Raw genomic sequence first — 18853 nt, 5'->3', positions numbered from 1 at the left:
CTCAAAATCTGTTGTCATTTCAATTATAAAAAAGGTTTTATATTTAATATTTACACAAAGCTAACATTTTTTGATATTAACAACCTTGTTGTGTATTTAACAGAGCAATAGTTTTAGTGATATAAGGCATTGCATTGACATTGGAATTTACTCCCAACTCAAATACTCTCTGCATCAATGGTAAAGCGTGCTCTGCAAAAGAAAATAAAAGAATTTATATGCTTATAAAACTATTGACATAAATTAATATCGAGGCATAAATTTAATTTGTTGCAACTTTACCTTGCATACACAATACAATATCTGGTAATTTTTCCAAAGCTGACATAAGAACGTCCGCTCTATCACTGTCTAAGCATCTTTGAAACGCGGATAATATAGTCGCATTCGGTGTAGGACGATGCTTCAATGCTCTAGCGAGTAGAGTGTGAGCGAGCGTTCTGATATTGCTCTGAGGTGATACGAGAAGTTCCGCTATATTATCCGTTATTGGTTCCAAAACTGAAGGTTTTCGCGACGACACATGCTCGATTTCTTGAAGTGCATTGAATACATCTGTGTAGAATAGAAAAATGATTATTGTTAAAAATATTTTTTTATGTTATATACAATCAAAAAGAGGAACTTATAACAGAGCAGTCATTTAATAAGTGAAAGATCATGTCTAATTCTTACTTCTGTGTTAGCTTGCATAGATTAAAGAAAGAAATTTAAATGAAGATATAAACCTTTTGTAATGAGAAAAGATAAGTGAAAATATGTATTATTATAAATATGATTTTTCAAAGAAGTAACATTAGAATCAAACATGGATTTAGTTCTTTTATTACTATTATATCTAAATAAATTTCTTTTTTCTCTAAAGTTTTTATTTTAAAAATTACAATAAAAGAAAAATATATATCCAATATAATTATTTTTTTGTACCTTCACCATACAATTTGCTGAGTGTACCCAATAACGATTGCCAATGTTCCGGAATAACAGATTCCGTACGGTGCGGCACGGGAGCAACAGTGATTAGAATATCATCCGCATCGTCTCCCTCCCTCGGCATCGGTATTCCCGATACTAGTATTCTTAAAGCGTCCAAATTAGGATAATTTACCTGCAATTCACTATACATACGTATGTATAAATTACATATATAAACAAATAATGTAAGTTATATATAATATGTGCATTTTAACAGAAAATAACTTACTGCAGAACTAGTGCGTGCTTGTGTAGATATTTCAATGCTCGTTGTGGATCATGTGAAATATATGACTGTAATAATGTTACGAATCTGTTCAACAAGGAACTGAGATCTTTCACATGACCATAATTCTGAAAACGATATTGAAATTTATAGAATTTATAGAATTGTATTGAAATTTATAGTCTTAGAATAATATATTTGAAGGATTGAAGTCAAGAAAGCAAAATGCATCGAGCAAATTTTATAGTAACTAAAAATTGAATCATACATAACATTTAATCTTAAATCATGTTAAACAATTAATTTATTCTTTTTATTTTTTGTAGTTTTTGTAGAGTACATTTAAATGTGATTTCTCCTCTTTTACCGATTTAAAATTACACCAATCATAATACCTGAAAGCATTGGAAGTAATTCTCCAACGTGTTTTCCAAGGGAATTTTGTGCTGCTCGTCAAACAAATGCGGCTGCAAAAGTTCCAACAACCCCATTACTTGAGTGAAGAGATTCAAATGGTGGCCGGATCTAAATTGACCGAAATCGAGATAACATCTTCCCATTAGGGAGGACGCTAACATCGGCAATTGTCGTAGTACTAGTATAGGATGTACCGCGGCCATTTTTCTTGCACAGAGTTCAAATTCTTGGGACTTGGCGTTCCAGGATTTTTGCCTCGGGGTCGCCGCCAATGCAGTCAATAAACAGTGGCTCATGCAATCGAGCACTGAGCCCGTCCAATCGGTTATCTTCGCCCCTTTAACGAATTTATTCGCTTGAAAAGTGTCGAGATAGCAAATAACTTTCGGAATTTTCATGTACATGTGTAGCAGAAACTGATGCGCCATATCTGCCGAGTCTAAGCTGAAAATTAAATACGATAGCTTTATTTGGGTTGACATTAAATCGATTGTACGATAATTCGCGTATTATAAAATATATAAGATGACAAAGTTCATACTCCGTGTTATCCATTATTCGTTCCGCTAAGTAATTAACTACACTGGAGATCAAATCATCTTCAGTGGATATACAATGTAAAAGTAGATCGAGTCTGATATCCATCCTCGCAAGAGCGGCGTTTCTGTTCTGCATGTTACAGATAATAACAGCTTCAGACACTAGATACGCCACAAGATTAAGCAGCTGCCATTTCTGCAGCAATAGAATATTCTCAGGAACATAATGCTTCGGTGTAAATTTGTCTCGACCTTGCCATAACTTGGGATTGCATGTCAACGCCCACAAAAAGTCCAGAACTGCAGTCGGATCGTATCTACGATATATTCACAATAAATATAAATGTAAGAAAATGTTAATGAAATAATATTCTGACTAAAAGGAACATCGACAAAACGGGAAAGAGATTGTTCATCTCCGCTTTACTTACCCGTTGTCATATTTGTCCAACAAGTGTCCAACACATTTATATAAAGTGGCCCAGCTTGCTCTATGCGTCAACAATGTCAACAGGTAAGGTCTACAAGAATGCGAGCTTACGACGTTTGTATCCATGTTAATATGCACTTTCGCCTTTCCAAACAGAAGCTTCATTTGGAGATTGGGACAAGTACCGATCAACTCGGGTTCCATAGAGGCCAACCAGTCGATCAACAAACCTGTACGAGGTTTCAACGCATCTTCATTACTATCGCTGACCAATAATTTCGCCATAGCTTCGACCAAGACATCATTTTTCTGTTGTTTCAGACACAAATCCAGTAGTTTACGCCCGACGCTCTCTAAATTCACGGGATCGGTGTTTTCTAGTATCGTCCCGGGACTTTCGCCACGGCTCTGCATTAGCATCGATAGTTCCGCGCGTTGCGGCGTCTTCATTGACTGCACGTTAGCGAAGTCCCGCAGGATCGACAGAACTGGCGCCTTCACGTCACCTATCAGCGATATCAGATTCAGACACATGTTACATGCCAATTCGATCACGTGCTTCGATGTCGATGGTCTCTTCAGCGGTAGCAGTATCACGCGCATCAACGTACATGAGTACTGCGGCATGTGCACGAGCGAGGCCAAGAATTGTTTGACCTGCATAGAACTCAGAACGCTGCATATGTGTTGTATCGCCAATACTACGGCGCCACTCTCCTTGACGCTCGATTTTTGCAGATCCTTCGCTAGAGTCTTGTGCAAACGCCGATACGCGTCCATTTTTTGATTCATCGGAATATTCTCGATAAACAATCGGTTTATCAAGTGGGGCACATCGGTCTTCACCGAGCACTGTATAACGGATTGTTTCTGCACCATGGCGCTGGCCGGCAACGGTTGCTGCAGTCTATTGATGGACACAACATTCTCATCCGGTAATTGTGGTTCCAGCAGCTGTAACACTTGCACGAACACTAATCCACCCGTGGCGCCTCTTCGATGTTGCACTTCGACTAATTGTGCCATATACGTTTTATCCAACACCGCCTCGCCGACCGAGCTCGGATCTATCTGGACACCAGTATCGAGAGTGTGGAGCAGTTTGCTCATTGACGATACAGGTATTCCAAAACTTTGAATGAAAAGTACTAACTGCTGTGGTTCGAGATCTTTCAATGCCGCATCGACTAGGCGCGGCACGTTGCTTCTGATCATTCGTAACTTGAGCCAATCAGGTATGAGTAACGCTTCCTCGCTAGTATCGACAAGAAAGGCCTTTGGTTGCTCTGTCAGTGGAAACCACGTCTCTAATAAATTGTTGAATAATGGATCGTCTTCGGACGTGTCATATGTCAATAATATAATCATGGCGTGTACCACTAGAATATGCATAGTGCATTCTTCGCCGTTGCTCCATTGCACCAAAATTTGATCTTGACTCTCGGACCACTGATAATCCTCTCCCCTAGGCGATCGCGCTTTTTCAAGATAGTTACAGAAAATCGCCATAAAGGCGTGTAACGTTTGTTTAGCCTGTCGATTATCGCTCTCAGGTTGAGGTAATATTGCTGCGATGATAGTACTACGCTCAACGACCAATTGGGAGATTTCGTTCGCCAAGTCAGTTAAATCGGGCAAATCGTCATCGACAGTATGCGCGGCAAGATACGATATGTACGTATGCACAAGATCCGGACTGTTTTCGACTTGACAAGCGCCACGCAGCGCCGTGGAAACCAGCGAACGTACCGACAGAAAATGAGGTATAGATGGTAATTTTCGTAGAAGCCACATCTCCCTGAAAAAGACAGTGTTAAAATCAATTTATTTTTTCCAGAATGTATATTTAAGTATTTACTTTTCGTTTTCCCCGTCTATATCCATGCTCTCATCCTCGAAAGGTATCGAATCCAGAACCATCTTTAATCCGGTGATCGCTTGGACGCGGCTACTACTCTGCTGGCTGCTCAATCTTCTCAAGAAATATTCTAAAACTTCGTAAGCATGTTGCTGATCCTGATTCGGATCGGTCAAGAGTGTCTGAAGATGCGCTAGCAATTGCTGTTGTCTGGGCTGTTTCTCGACCGTTTGCGAACTAGTCGATAATAGATATTCGCAGAGACATTGCACTGGCAATTGACTCAGAGAACCTTCACTATTTTGCACCAGGTCCGCTAACCATGGCATACTCTGCGACGAACTCTGCTGTTGCCTTTGAATAATATCCAGTAGAAAATCCGGTTTACGTGATCGACAAAGCAGGTGACCCAATCTGTGTGACGTATTTAACGCTTGTATCTGTTCGAGAACGGCTGGCGGCGGTCTCCTAGCAATTCCCGTCGGATCCATAGTGATCAATTGTGAGAGAAGAAAACTATTCTGTTCGGATAACTGGATTCTACTCGATGCCGCGGCCAAATGTGATTCGTACTCCAATATCTCTTGCTTCTCGATAGCTTCGACTTGCAATTCCTTTGCGCGTTCTTGCTCCATGATCTCTGGCAAGGCCATAGTCGGTGGTGGATGCGAAAAATGACTATGAAAGCATATTTCATTAGAACACAATTAAAAACTATTTATTTGCAAAAAATAATTAATTCCAAATATAAAATAATAATTTAAAAATTATTAAACTCACTTTGTGATACACATTTCCATCAATGTTCTTAATATAGGATATCGTTTCCATGCTAATGCACCAATTGTGGATGGATTATGAGCAGCCAAAATTAATAACATTATCCATCCTTTCCAGTAAAGATTAGCTATCGCCAACGTCGGTGGTACATATCTACAAGCAAACATACATCATGTATACAATTGTAAGGTATGAGATAAGCCATATATGTAGCACGCTTACCCAGCAGGTATATTTATTGTTCCTGGTGGTTGATAAATGGAGAGATTAAAAATAAGTTCAATTATGTCCATTTTATCGACCTGCAACATTGGAAAATTTTCTGTCGAATTAGCCGCCGCTCGCCGTATCAATTGATCGGTCAAATCCAACGTTTCTGAATGAGTAATGCCATTGTCCTGTAAATATAAATAGAATAAAAACTCTCTCTCCCTCTCTCTAAACCAAGATTTGTTTCACAAATAAATAAATTTAAGAATTTACTTTTGAAAAACCAATAAGTAGCAGCCTTAACAATGTACTTTGCAATAGAGGAACGTCAGATACTAATCGTATATAAAACACTCTGTCCGATTCTGGTGGCCAATTGTCCAGTTTATAATACTGCTCGGGAGATTCTAGAAGCAAGATCTTATGCATCGCGTGCAGCAGTTCATTTCGTCCTATAGCGTATGTCTGTTGTGCCAAATTCTGCAGCCACAATATAGCCTCATACTGTATCAGAGCTACAAGATTTTGGAATTGATGCAAAAGAGCTACATCTTTCTTATCCGCACGCTGCGACAGCGACGCCGCTTCTTTCACTTGTGGACTTATAGCCAAGAGCATACATAAGCACAGCAGATCTGCTATCGACATAAACATGCGATCTTTAAACTCGAAGTTCAGCAATTGTTGAACTATATCCGGTCTCTCGGTCATCAACGTTCGAGCAAAAGCAATCAGATTAATATCATGTCGACATACACGTATAATTTCCCTAAGTAATGCACGTAATGGCCTTAAATAGTCCTCGCGGTTCATTAACAAATCCTGAAAGATCTCCGCGAGCAGTTTTGCTGCTTGTTCGGGTAAAGTCTGGAACATTATAGCTAACATGGGCATGTTGTTTGGATTGCGAGCGTTCGATAATTCGTTGTAAATTGTATGCTTCAATATAGTAGCTAAATTTTCTGGATGTAATCCGATAAGTTCCTTAACGCCGTTCAAATACAGATTAATTACAGCTTTCGTTTTCAATCTCATCTTCACCAGTTGACTTATGACTTCGACGTCTCTTTGAGTGTGAGATGTACAATTGTAACAAATATAAATAAGTAACTCCTGTGCTGGTCTCATTAGTTTAGGATTATGTAGCCATACTTCTAGTCTGGGAACGGCAATGTTTCTGATCTCAACAAAACCGCATGCCGAGGAGAGCAGCTTTAAGAAATTTCTCGTTATGGTCTCGGCCTGACGTCTATTCAATTGCTCCTTCACAGCTTCCAACACTATCGATTCTATATTTTCCACGCAATGTGCATATCGTGGACCCACCGGAAATTCTATTTTCTCTTTATCTCCTGACAGTGACATCGTTGACGCTGCCGGATCTTCGTCATCTACTGTAGACGGGCTATGACAATCTCGTTGCATCAGTACAGGGAATTCTGGCTGTAACACAGATTTAGGTGGATGTCTTGTGTTAAAACCAGTCAATATGTTATCGACGAAGCCTTTACATTCCTCATGATCGACCCATACACGTTCACCGAGAGCGTCCTCAATATACAACTTAAAAAAAAAAATAAATCAAGTTAGTGATAATGATAAAATCTTGCAGTAAACAATACAAAAGATAGTATAAAGATAAAATAAACCTTCACAAATACTTCAGGCCAGTTCTTTTTCTCATGAAATCCTCTCATTAAGAGATTTGCAGCAAGTACTGGAACCAGTGGATTTCCTTTACTCTTGAAATTGTAAGTCTGATCCCTCTTTAAAAGAGATGATAATGCATGTAATATACAATCATTTGAGAAAATGGATGGACGGATTTTTGCTAGATATAATAATCCCATGTAAATTAATGTATCAGGCTTCCATTTTTGATTTTTCAGTGTCTTAACAGCACCACATATTATTCCAATAACTTTATCAGCCTCGTCATTGTCATTAGCTTCTAGTGCCATAGGCACAAAATCTGCAGGATCAGTATCTATAGCTAAAACTTCCCATGCTTCCGCACTAGAAGAAGGTTGCCGTTGATGAGAACCAACATGGGCCAACTTGGGCTTCTTTTGTGGAACATAAGAAAATGACTGGTGTGATCCAGAAGATGCTTCTTTTTTCCGATCATTACCTATATAATCATTTACAATAATCAATAATTTGTACAGCCTAGCAAATGATAATCAAAGATGTACTTAAGAATGTACTTAAGAAAAGAATAAATTATATACCAGAAGTCGTGGAACTACCACTTGATTTTGGATGAATAACACCTGGTCTAGTTTTAGAATCAGAATTATCATTTCGCGAACTCTTTGATCCTAGTGCAAATAGATCAGAAGGATGTTGAGCAATCTTACTTTTCACTGCTCTACCAATACCAGTTTTTCCACGTTCCATGATTAATATATTTCCTTTGGATGGCTATATATAAATAAAGTATGAGATTAATAGAAAATTTTTGTATAGAAACGTTACAAACTTTTTTTTAAATGTAATAATTTCATCATATTATTAAAAAAAGAAATATGCTAATAGGTTTGCTATAATATATTAAAAATGTAAATAAAGTTGTAAATTCTAACCTAATCTTTTCAACATACATAAAGAGCTGTCTTCTCGAAACAGATTTCGCTTTACATTAACATAATCGAAAACGAAATTAAGCTAGGATGATGACATATTTTTTGATTAAACAAAATCTGTCATTTCAATAAATGACCTCCTATGTAAAGCCATTCTTCTTCTCCTATGATTTGAATTGACACTGACACACCGACAGTGCGGACAGTAATCAGTGATCAATGATGACAATGGTCATCATCAGTGGTCATGATCAGTGATGCCAGGATAAAAACTACACCTCATTGGATGCGTTCAAAAATCCTAGCTGTATGATAATCTAATGTTTAATTGATCAATCAGGATAAAGAAAGTTTTGCTTCTTTTGTTTTGATTGGTCCATTAAATACCCGCGGATAGAATGTTTGAACGCACTCCTGCAATATTAAAAGCCACGTGATATCTACTTACAACTTCACATTCCACTTGTCCACTCTACATATTTAAAATATATACACACATGACACACATACACATACACATATATATATATGAATATTTACTTTATCGATGTGCAAAACATACTGAAAAGGATCAAGGATCTTATAACGTGATATCAAAAAGTGAATATATATTTGTATTAGAATTAAAAATAATATGTATATATACATATATATGTACAATTTATATGCAAAATATATATATATATATATATATATATATATATATAGAGTTTTAAATTTAATTTTCAGAGAGAAAATTAAAAACACAATGTATGTGCTATGTCGAGGACGCGACCACTTGTCCTCTCTCGCGCATGACCGTAGACAGCTTTAGCACATCAATATCAAAGGTGCAGAGCAGAGACGGGTTCTATTATAGTGTGTATGATTAGAATCTGTTGATTTTCATCAAGAATGTCCATGATGGTGAGTACGAGTCGCGAAAACGCGAATCGACGATTGCAATTTCGCTTCGAATATATCTCGCCACATAAATGGATCGTTCTCTTGAATTTTCGTGAGACGAAAACGTTTTCTTACAAATCGCAAGCTTCTACTTATTTGTTCCCTCCCCCGTCATGTCAAAATCTAGTCTTAATACTTTTCTTTGCATTACTTTTTCGCGCGTCGCATTTTTTGCATAAAATATGAGAAAATATAATTTTATTCTTTTTCAGCGGATGAAAGCAGTAAGATGTCCTACAGATGAGCTTAGTCTCTCCAATTGTGCAATTATCAATCCTGATGATTTTCCAGATGATGTTAGGTAAAAATTTATCGAGATATAGTCATTTTTCCAAAGCCTAATAAAAATTTACTACAATTGTGTATTTATATTAGTTTAATTCGTATCTTTTAATGCATATTTATATTATATCTATGTTTACACATACTGTCTTATATAATAAATAAATAATTTAAATTTAACAATTTTATTTTTATTTTAAATTCTTCAAATTTATATAAATGTACAGACTCTTTTTTTCTCTTTTTTTTGTTTGCTTTATTATGTATATATATATATATATATATATATATATATATATATATATATATATACATATATATATTATTATTATTATTATTATTTGTTGCAGGCATATTGAAGTAACTACAGCACCAAATTATCATTTTGTGTTTTCTGTGAGAACACATCATGAGATTCAGCGTGGTACAATCGGTTTTAGTTTGCCTCAACGAAAGTGGGCAACATTGTCTCTCAATCAAGATATTGAGGTTCGACCATATCATTTTGATCCAACTTCTAACACAGAATGTTTATGCAACATTGTTTTGGAAGCTGACTTCTTGCAGAAAAAAACGTATGATTATTAGATGGCTTGCATTATAAATAGGAAGTTTTTTTTTTTACTATAATTTACAAAATATTTTTTAAATAATTCTGAATATCCTTTATTTATTTAAAATTGAAGACTTCTTTCTCATACATTATTATTATGGTTATTACATTTATATATTCTTTCAGTGTTACTTTGGAGCCATATAATACAGATGAAATGGCCAAGGAATTTTTGCTACAATTTTCAGGGCAGGCATTCACCGTGGGTCAGCAGCTGGCATTTCAATTTAAAGATAAGAAATTGCTTGGATTAGTTGTCAAAAGTTTGGAAGCTGCTGATTTATCGGCCATCAGTTCAGGCCAAAGTACAGTGCCCAAAAAAACTAAAATGGGTCGTTGTTTAGGCGACACCATAATACAATTTGAAAAAGCAGAAAATTCAAGCCTAAATCTTGTTGGACAAGCTAAGGGAAAAGCTATTCGGCAGACTATTATTAACCCAGACTGGGATTTCCAAAAAATGGGTATTGGTGGTTTGGATAAAGAGTTTAGTGCTATTTTTAGAAGAGCATTTGCATCTCGCGTTTTTCCAACGGAGGTTGTCACTCAATTGGGTTGCAAACATGTAAAAGGAATTTTGCTGTATGGACCACCTGGTACAGGAAAAACGTTAATGGCTCGGCAAATAGGAACAATGTTAAATGCAAGAGAACCAAAGATTGTAAATGGCCCACAAATTTTGGATAAATATGTTGGAGAAAGTGAAGCTAATGTCAGAAGATTGTTTGCTGATGCAGAAGAGGAAGAAAAGAGGGTGAATAAATTGATATATATCTTGAATATTTTGAATATTTTCACTTTTATCTTTCTAAAAAACAAATTAATCTTTACTATATATTTTATTTAAGAAATTTTATATATTTTTAGCTTGGTCCAAATAGTGGACTTCACATAATCATATTTGATGAAATAGATGCCATCTGTAAATCTCGAGGAAGTGTTGCTGGAAATACAGGAGTTCATGACACAGTAGTAAATCAACTACTCGCAAAGATTGATGGCGTTGAACAATTAAATAATATTCTCGTTATTGGTATGACCAATAGAAGGGATATGATTGACGAAGCCTTGTTAAGACCTGGCCGATTGGAGGTAAAACTAAATTTGTTAATAATAAATTGTTAAAACAATATATATTGAATGACTATAAATTTTTTTTATTAACATTTGAAGGAAAATATATATAATACAATATCCATTATATGAATAGAATATATAATTTGGTTTATTTATAAGACAAGATGTAGAATATTTTAGAATTTGATTTCATATTCTTTACTTGTTTGCTTATATAATTATTTTACTACGATATTTATAATATTTGCTGTTATTTCATATCCTAAATAGATCTCGATTTTTTATGTTTAAAGTTGCAAATGGAGATCAGCTTGCCAGACGAACATGGACGATATCAAATTCTTAGTATTCACACATCTCGAATGAGAGAATATAAAAAGATAGCGCCTGATGTAGATCTGAAAGAGTTGGCAGCCCAAACTAAGAATTTTAGTGGGGCAGAATTAGAGGGTCTGGTTAGAGCTGCACAAAGCACTGCTATGAATCGGTTAATAAAAGCTGCCAGCAAGGTAGAGGTTGATCCTGCTGCAATGGAGAAACTTATGGTCACTAGAGGTGACTTTTTACATGCACTGGAGCATGATATTAAACCGGTAAGTTACAGGCAAAGGCATTCATACATGCATGTAGATAAACAGAATCATTCATTTACCAGGCAGCTGCTATTATCATTTAGCTATTATACACTCTCTTATATGTTTCTAATGGCTAAACATGGTGTTTCTATAGTTTTTACAATAGTTAGACATTTTATTACTATTATTTTAATATATGTTATTATTTTTTAAATATTTAAAAAAAAATAAAATTTGCTTTTACTTTCAATATAAACAGTATCATTATATTAATTAACTCGAAAAATATATAATTATTGTAAATACGTATTATTATAATCACTGAGTATTATATATTTATATATCTTTTAGGCATTTGGTACAAGCGCAGAAATACTGGGTCAATTGTTATTACGCGGAATTATTAATTGGGGAAGACCAGTGGCTGAAATTCTTGCCGATGGGTCTCTATGCATGCAACAAGCTCGAGCGACTGAAGGATCTGGTCTGGTATCTGTTCTTTTGGAAGGACCACCAAATAGCGGAAAGACAGCACTTGCCGCACAGATTGCGAAGAATTCAGACTTTCCATTTGTTAAAGTTTGTACACCTGATGACATGGTTGGTTTTGTTGAATCCGCAAAATGTCTTTCTATACGGAAGGTAATACATAACTCGTCTTTCACATGACTTACATTACAAATTTATTTTAGTTAATATTTTTTTATTGTATTTGATATGGAATTTAAAATAGTTACTTATTATCAATGTATTTATACATTTCAGGTATTCGATGATGCATATCGTTCGCAACTCAGCTGTATTTTAGTTGATAATATAGAACGTCTGCTAGATTATGGCTCAATTGGTCCAAGATATTCTAATCTGACATTGCAAGCACTTTTGGTGCTATTAAAAAAACCACCCCCGCCTGGCCGTAAACTATTAATTCTATGCACCTCTAGTCGCAGGTATAATAAAGATTTTATTTTTCTGCAGTTAAACAAAACAGTAATAATATAAAACATTAATTTGCAACAAATTTTCTTGCAGACAAGTTTTAGATGATTTTGAAATACTCTCGGCATTTAATACTGTTCTTCATGTGCCTAATTTGTCAACCCCTGATCATCTGTTAAATGTACTGGAAGAAGTTGATCTCTTTTCAAAACATGAAATGGCTTCTTTACATGCAAAGCTTCAAGGAAAACGGTAAAATATTAATAATTTTATATTTTAATAATTTTACTGAGACAATATATGTGATATTAGTATGTAAAAATATATAAGGATATATGTATAGATAAAACTGTTTATATTGTTATATTATATTTTATAGATAAAAATATTTTGTCACAGATATTAAATCACAAAATTAATCTAATATTCAACTTAATTTATAATTTCAGCATATTCATTGGTATTAAAAAACTACTCTGCCTGATAGATATGGCACGTCAAGTAGAACCAAATTACAGAGTTGCGAAATTCTTATCAAAGTTAGAAGAAGAAGGCGGCCTAGAGTAAGAAGCCTTAGTTCAATTTGGGATGTGTGAGCTTTAGAAACATAGATAAAGTACAAGCGTTCTGAACGTTCATTTGTTTTATGTTTAGCGCGCTTGGATCGAAGCAACTTCGATTATATAAACGTATACTTAGACTGTAGTAAATTATGTAGAAATAATTTAGAATGAAAGAAATATATATATATATATATATATATATATATATATATATATATATATTATATACATATACATATATATATATAAGCAATGACACACATCTAGATTCTGTGTCACAATAAGTTCCCATAACAGGTAAAAAATAGATAATATCAGCTTGCATTATGGAGCATACTTGAAAACGTGAATAACTTCATATTTTTAAATATAAATGCATAAATGATACGTAAACATTATTATTACAGTTCTAGAAATGATTATTACAGCAATTCATATATGTAATATTTTCAATGTAATAACTGTTTTAATGTAATCTCAATTTAACTTAAAATTTTGACTAATCCTAAAAAATTCACAAAAGAGTAAGTTTTTTTATTTTATATCTTTTAGGACCGAAATTAATTTGTCAAGCTTGGAAGTAAGAATTTGCCACAATGTAAACGAATATTTGATTGATGCCTAATAATGTACAATTATTGTATAGTTACTATAAAAATATGTAAAAAAAAAAAATGAAAATATTTCAAATAACACATGCAATATCTGATTTTAATGTAAGAATCATTTGTTGCATTCAATATCAGATGTACTTCTTCTTTGTCACTTATTATGTATCTTCAATACATAATTACATCAGTAAGATACTGATATTGAGAAAATGTACAAGTAGTACTTTGACATATATATATAAAAGCTACAGAGACGTTTGCATCAATGTCATTTATTGCCACTATTCAAGATTTAAAAAATGAGTCTTCAGCTTTTAAAATTATAATCTTAATTATATCGCTAGAAAATAATATTTCTATATTAAATATTAGCACAGAATTGCGATAAAAGCAGTTATAAAATAATAATGAGCTAAACACATTCTATACATATAACTTATATACTGCATTATATATATTTATTCTGACAGAGATATTTTTCAGAGAAAACAATATCTTGAATGTACACTGATTGTGATTCTAGAACAGTGATTCCCGCTCGGGGTATTGTGACAAATTTGCCACTTTGTTATAGAAATAAGAAATACATAATGTTTATAAGAGTACATTTATTCAAACAATAGTTTATTAACGTAATAATTATTGGCTAATTATTGCTAAATATGCTAAAATATCTACTAAATATATTATATACATATATAATTAACATAAAATGAGAAATGTTTTGTTTCACAAATACTACGAGGAAGAGAGAAAAATAAGACGAAAATATTAAACATTTTGAGAAAATAAAATATTTATAAAAGCAAAACTCCTTAAAGAAATTGTTAATATTTTCGATTTTTTTTTTGTATTAATAAAAGAGTTATATATATATATTTTTTTAAATGTTATTGTAAATTTTTTTAAATATTATGTTATGTAAATTATATATATTTTTTTAAATGTTGGGAAATACTGTTCTAGTTTGCAGTTGAGAAGAAAAAATTGTTTATAAGAGTATGATAGATTTGACAGACTTGTCTTCACCAAGAATAAGGTGAATAGAAATATTATGGTATTCCATTTTTAATTATTAAATATAGCAATAACATAAGTATATATAAAAAAAATATATCTGTTATATTCTCGTATGCTGGACATTGTTGAGTACATCTGTACAAGTGTACATGTATATTATAACAATATATGATGGTGCACATGTTGATTCAATATTTGTCATTATATCTCATAAAAAAATTGATTATAATAGAATATTTTTAAAGAGAGGCGAGAATTAGTCAATATTTGTCAATAATCTCTACTATCCTCGACACGTACCAATAAGTATAAAAAAGCATTCCATTTATTGCTAAAAATATATTTATTTTATTATCAGGTAATAACAAAAAAGTGCATTGTATTCATTTATGTAAATTTTATTTTTAATACTGGAATTATACGAAGGTGAATAATTATATGATTTATTATTAGAATATATAAGTATTATTCTATAAATTATGAATAAAATGTAATATATAAGTTTATTTATTTTGTTGCGTACAAAAGAAAGAGTTATTAGCTAAGAGTTATTAAAAGGTAATAACTTGAGAAATCCCTCAAGTTAATTATACATTATATATTATGTATTGAGAGAAAAAATTGAATCGTATATATTGCAATTGCATTGCATAGGAAAATGTCGCTTATGCAATATTCCTCCTTTACTGTAATATAATCGACTACTTGTCTGTATTTATCAATGTGATGTTATCAGTACAAGAGAGAAATAAAATCACCTACAAATAATGTGTGTAAAAATGACTTTCAATGACATATACATATATATACACTTTATTCCGGAGACTGTACAATCATATTTCTGTGTTTCAAAATATTTGTAAAATCAAATTGCAGATGGAAATATTTTCGATGCATTTAAAAATTGATAATTAATATCATTTTCTTCATAAATAATAAAGTAAATAATCATGATTATTTACTTACTAAATATCTTTACATGATATTTGCGACGTATTTGATTTTGTTTATGAAAGATTTACAATTATTTATATATATAAGAATATATAAAATTTATATACAATTGAAGCAAGCAATATCATAGAAAATATGAATATACTGTGATTTATTTTGTAATCTGTGACTTTAAGAAATAATATACAACTTTTCTAATTTTAATTATTGATTATATTATGAATATCATGAATTTCTTATCTAGTCATAAAAAGGAAATTTTTTAAAGGAATTTTATAAATTAATAATATAATTATTTATAGAAATGATTTATTTTATACTTTCATAAAAATGCATCATTTTTAAAGACAGAATATATTAATATTGTTTTAAGTTTTATTTAGTTAAGAAAGAATAAACTTATTCACAAAAAAAAATTTTTAATTTTATTCATTAAAAAAATTTTTTTTTTTATTATTATCTCGCTTCTATATGTTTTTTCTCTTTAAAGATTAAGATATAGTAATTACTATCGCTGCTGTTTTAATTGTAATAGTCCACATGATCACCCGCTTTGTACTTATGTTCTTTCAAAATTTCCACAAGACGATTAACTGTTTGTTCTGTAGTCAGTACAGTATTAGTTTCTTGCAAATGTTCCAATTCTTTTTTAGTTTTGGGATTCGGGATCGTTTCATACATTGTTTGAAGCATATCTGTATCGACGATTCCCGGCGAATAATTTAATACGTTGACATCAGGATTTTCTAAAGCAAAGACCTATACAGAATGAAAAAAGTATATTAATAATTAAAACAATATATATATACCTATGATCTCTGTATATAAAATGCATTAAAAAATTGTACATGTATACAATACCTTAAAATACATTTCTCGTGCTGCCTTCGCTGAGCAATGATAACCACAGGCCACATTTGCTTGAATAGCATACAAAGATGTAATATTGATAACCACTTTCTTAGTGTTTGTACTATAGTCAAACAAATTCATAATCAACGCATTCAAAATTGCAGGTAGGAACATGTTTAGGGTAAAAAATTGTTTCCAATCATCTATATCCATCATTTCATTTACAAATTTTGTGACATCCATAGTACCTACATTATGCACTACAACCACTCGATCAAATGCATCGCGAGTGGTTCCACTTAGGCATCCCAATATGATCTCTAAAATAACATGAAAAAACAAAATATTCTTATAAAATTCTTTTTTAGCATTCGCGGTATCGATATAAGTATTCTTAAATAAGAAAAAAATAAAGAACTCCAATTCACCTTCAAAATCGGTTTTCGTCGCTTTACCAAGATCTATACTAACAGTATGAACTGTCACTTTAGATGATATATTTTTCGCGACTTCTTTTAAACCATTTAAGTTTCTTGCTAATAAAAGAATATGTGAGCCCTCCTGCAGTAGCGAACCAAATGTTATCGCGATTTGACGACCGATACCACGACTTGCACCGGTTATCACTAAGAAAACTTTACCAGATAGTGCTTCAATCGACATAGTGTCTTATATTGCAAAATTACATAAATTAATTATAGTCTTTCAATTTGTAGATATGTTCTGTCAACAGTTGATTTGTTTGTATTTCTTCCGTAATATTCTGTTGCTCGATTTCAGTGGTTGCTTGTAGTACATCTGCCTTCAACAGATGTACTAATTCACTGGCTGTTAATGCCTGTATAAGAAAAACAGTTATTAGTTATCATAAGATAATAAATATAAATTCACAGGTAAAATTTCCTTTGTGAAATATAACTTATAATTCATTATTTTGATAAATTAAATTGACAAGAAAAAACAATTTATTCTGATTCAATTTGCTCACTTGTAAATGTGGAGCTATATGTCGTATCAGAGGATTTGATGCCAGTTCAGCTTCTTCCTCAGACTGGGGATTATTTCCAGAAGTAATTAAACGTGCAATGGAATCCTCCTTTGCTATCGACAGCGATGTTATAAGATCCTTTTTTGTTGTACCTCCTTGAAGGACTTTTAATCTAGAATCTAGTACATTTATCAAAAAAAGAATTAGGATCGAATCACAGAAACTAATGGTTATAATGGTAATAATCAATGGTGAACGATAGTCGATTTTCTCCAAACAAATTATCTCGTTTATCTCTGACGTTACTCTCATTATCTCTCATTTATCTTTCTTACTTTTTTTTTCCATATCGCGCGATGTTTAAAAAAAATTATAATTCCGCAAATTCTGTTCTATATTGTTTCAAAATAACAATCGTATATTTTTCGAGATCTCGATAGAGGAAACAAAACATAAAAAAAAAGTTATAAATTGTAAGAGGAAAAATCTTAGAAAGTGGAATTTACGTATAATTTGAGCGTTCGAGAATGTCACTCGAATAATGTTTCCGAATGTACCCTTGAAATGAAGACTATAATTTACATAGTTTCTGCAGATACTGCTCTGAATCGGACAATCGTTGATGATCCTTATCCAGGAAAGAGTCCTCGAAACGATCGTTCGGTGTATTGTCGTCGATTGCCGTTCGCTCAGCTGTTCCGCACCAAGGATCGTTGGTGTCCGTCTTCATTTTATACCGCGTGCCTTTTTGTATACGTTCTTCTATATCCTTGGCAAATTATTGTGCACACTTTTCTTGTTCCTGCCGGGGAAACGCTGGAAAGCTGTGTCAATCGGTAGGAGCGAATAATAGGAGTGTGAATATTGACAATCCGACGATAAAAATTCTGCGTTCGAGAAACGCTAAAAGCGTCGTTCTATCGTTGTTGTTTACTGAAAGTTGAACAAGGACAGATAGAAGACACTTATAACGCTAAAAGTATACTCCCCGAACGTATCCTTACTATGCTTTGCACTGCTTTGCATCACCTGATGCAATCATGAAGTAATAAAAACATGAACTTATCGATATCAAGAGTGAATGAACAATGTTCTCCTAGCGTTATAAATTTATAATGGATATTCCTTCAATTTCTGCATTTTGAAAGTGCATATGCAATCAATTATAATTTATTAAAGATGAGAAAAATTTATTTTAAAATAATTACATAATTTTTTAAGAGGAATTCACTACAGCGAGTTCATCTGTTGAAGGCAGATGGCAGCTGTACTATGTACTACAAGCAACCCGGAAGTCAAGCACAACAGGTAGGATATTACGAAAGAATTACAATCAGAAAAACAAATCAACTGTCGACAGAACAAGTCGAAACATCGAACAACGTTGAAAGACAATAATTAACTTCTATAATTT

General features: G+C 32.9%; 5 protein-coding genes across 9 annotated transcripts in view; 2 read left to right on the top strand and 3 right to left on the bottom strand.

Moving 5' to 3' along the window:
• Positions 1-17: 17 nt before the first annotated feature.
• Positions 18-8231, bottom strand: LOC126853056 (integrator complex subunit 1). Of its 2 annotated transcripts, XM_050598447.1 has the most exons (14): positions 8021-8230; positions 7667-7859; positions 7085-7566; positions 5709-6998; positions 5448-5623; positions 5226-5378; positions 4446-5123; positions 2589-4385; positions 2160-2474; positions 1597-2062; positions 1205-1329; positions 928-1118; positions 283-555; positions 18-192 (listed from the first exon to the last, which is right to left on the bottom strand). In XM_050598447.1, exons 2-14 carry the CDS (start codon positions 7833-7835, stop codon positions 77-79), a joined length of 6231 nt encoding a protein of 2076 aa, XP_050454404.1. In that variant the 5' UTR covers positions 7836-7859; positions 8021-8230; the 3' UTR covers positions 18-76. The 2 variants fall into 2 exon arrangements, with proteins under 2 accessions (XP_050454404.1, XP_050454405.1); XM_050598448.1 differs by lacking the exons at positions 18-192; positions 283-555; positions 928-1118; positions 1205-1329 and having other exon boundaries at positions 1958-2082; positions 8021-8231.
• A 297-nt stretch (positions 8232-8528) lies between these two features.
• LOC126852731 (vesicle-fusing ATPase 1-like) lies at positions 8529-15413 on the top strand. The gene is made up of 11 exons (XM_050597845.1): positions 8529-8620; positions 8750-8926; positions 9178-9266; positions 9598-9822; positions 9987-10614; positions 10728-10952; positions 11231-11530; positions 11864-12154; positions 12278-12462; positions 12545-12703; positions 12901-15413. The coding sequence occupies exons 2-11, from the start codon at positions 8915-8917 to the stop codon at positions 13016-13018; spliced, it is 2232 nt and encodes a 743-aa protein (XP_050453802.1). The 5' UTR covers positions 8529-8620; positions 8750-8914; the 3' UTR covers positions 13019-15413.
• Positions 9173-18853, top strand: part of LOC126852760 (uncharacterized) — a 108680-nt gene continuing 98999 nt past the window's right edge. The window contains exon 1 of the mRNA XM_050597905.1: positions 9173-9176. The gene's annotated coding sequence lies outside the window, so the exon portion shown is untranslated. The remainder of the gene's footprint in view (positions 9177-18853) is intronic.
• Positions 15892-17114, bottom strand: LOC126852755 (sepiapterin reductase-like). The gene is made up of 3 exons (XM_050597899.1): positions 16880-17114; positions 16461-16771; positions 15892-16358 (listed from the first exon to the last, which is right to left on the bottom strand). Exons 1-3 carry the CDS (start codon positions 17112-17114, stop codon positions 16122-16124), a joined length of 783 nt encoding a protein of 260 aa, XP_050453856.1. The 3' UTR covers positions 15892-16121.
• LOC126852764 (uncharacterized) lies at positions 17143-18757 on the bottom strand. Of its 4 annotated transcripts, none has more exons than XM_050597912.1 (4): positions 18648-18757; positions 18022-18372; positions 17440-17618; positions 17143-17289 (listed from the first exon to the last, which is right to left on the bottom strand). In XM_050597912.1, exons 2-4 carry the CDS (start codon positions 18167-18169, stop codon positions 17143-17145), a joined length of 474 nt encoding a protein of 157 aa, XP_050453869.1. In that variant the 5' UTR covers positions 18170-18372; positions 18648-18757. The 4 variants fall into 4 exon arrangements, with proteins under 4 accessions (XP_050453869.1, XP_050453871.1, XP_050453868.1 ...); XM_050597914.1 differs by having other exon boundaries at positions 18022-18241; positions 18648-18739; XM_050597911.1 differs by lacking the exon at positions 18648-18757 and adding an exon at positions 18444-18635.

The sequence above is a fragment of the Cataglyphis hispanica genome, chromosome 11 (assembly GCF_021464435.1).
Source record: "Cataglyphis hispanica isolate Lineage 1 chromosome 11, ULB_Chis1_1.0, whole genome shotgun sequence".
Classification (NCBI taxonomy): Eukaryota; Metazoa; Arthropoda; class Insecta; order Hymenoptera; family Formicidae; genus Cataglyphis; species Cataglyphis hispanica.
Note: the sequence above shows the minus strand (reverse complement) of the source record. Positions and strands in the feature narration are given on the sequence as shown.

Coding starts and splice junctions, on each gene's coding strand:
- LOC126853056 (XM_050598447.1), bottom strand. CDS start 7,835: ATGGAACGTGGAAAAACTGGTATTGGTAGAGCAGTGAAAAGTAAGATT. Junction 4,386..4,445: donor ATAGACGGGGAAAACGAAAA/GTAAATACTTAA, acceptor TGTCTTTTTCAG/GGAGATGTGGCTTCTACGAA. Junction 193..282: donor TATTGTATTGTGTATGCAAG/GTAAAGTTGCAA, acceptor TTTCTTTTGCAG/AGCACGCTTTACCATTGATG.
- LOC126852731 (XM_050597845.1), top strand. Junction 9,267..9,597: donor GATTTTCCAGATGATGTTAG/GTAAAAATTTAT, acceptor TATTTGTTGCAG/GCATATTGAAGTAACTACAG. Junction 12,704..12,900: donor GCAAAGCTTCAAGGAAAACG/GTAAAATATTAA, acceptor TTATAATTTCAG/CATATTCATTGGTATTAAAA.
- LOC126852755 (XM_050597899.1), bottom strand. CDS start 17,114: ATGTCGATTGAAGCACTATCTGGTAAAGTTTTCTTAGTGATAACCGGT. Junction 16,772..16,879: donor GACGAAAACCGATTTTGAAG/GTGAATTGGAGT, acceptor ATGTTATTTTAG/AGATCATATTGGGATGCCTA. Junction 16,359..16,460: donor CACGAGAAATGTATTTTAAG/GTATTGTATACA, acceptor CATTCTGTATAG/GTCTTTGCTTTAGAAAATCC.
- LOC126852764 (XM_050597912.1), bottom strand. CDS start 18,169: ATGAAGACGGACACCAACGATCCTTGGTGCGGAACAGCTGAGCGAACG. Junction 17,619..18,021: donor GCAGTATCTGCAGAAACTAT/GTAAATTATAGT, acceptor TAAATGTACTAG/ATTCTAGATTAAAAGTCCTT. Junction 17,290..17,439: donor ATATAGCTCCACATTTACAA/GTGAGCAAATTG, acceptor TTTCTTATACAG/GCATTAACAGCCAGTGAATT.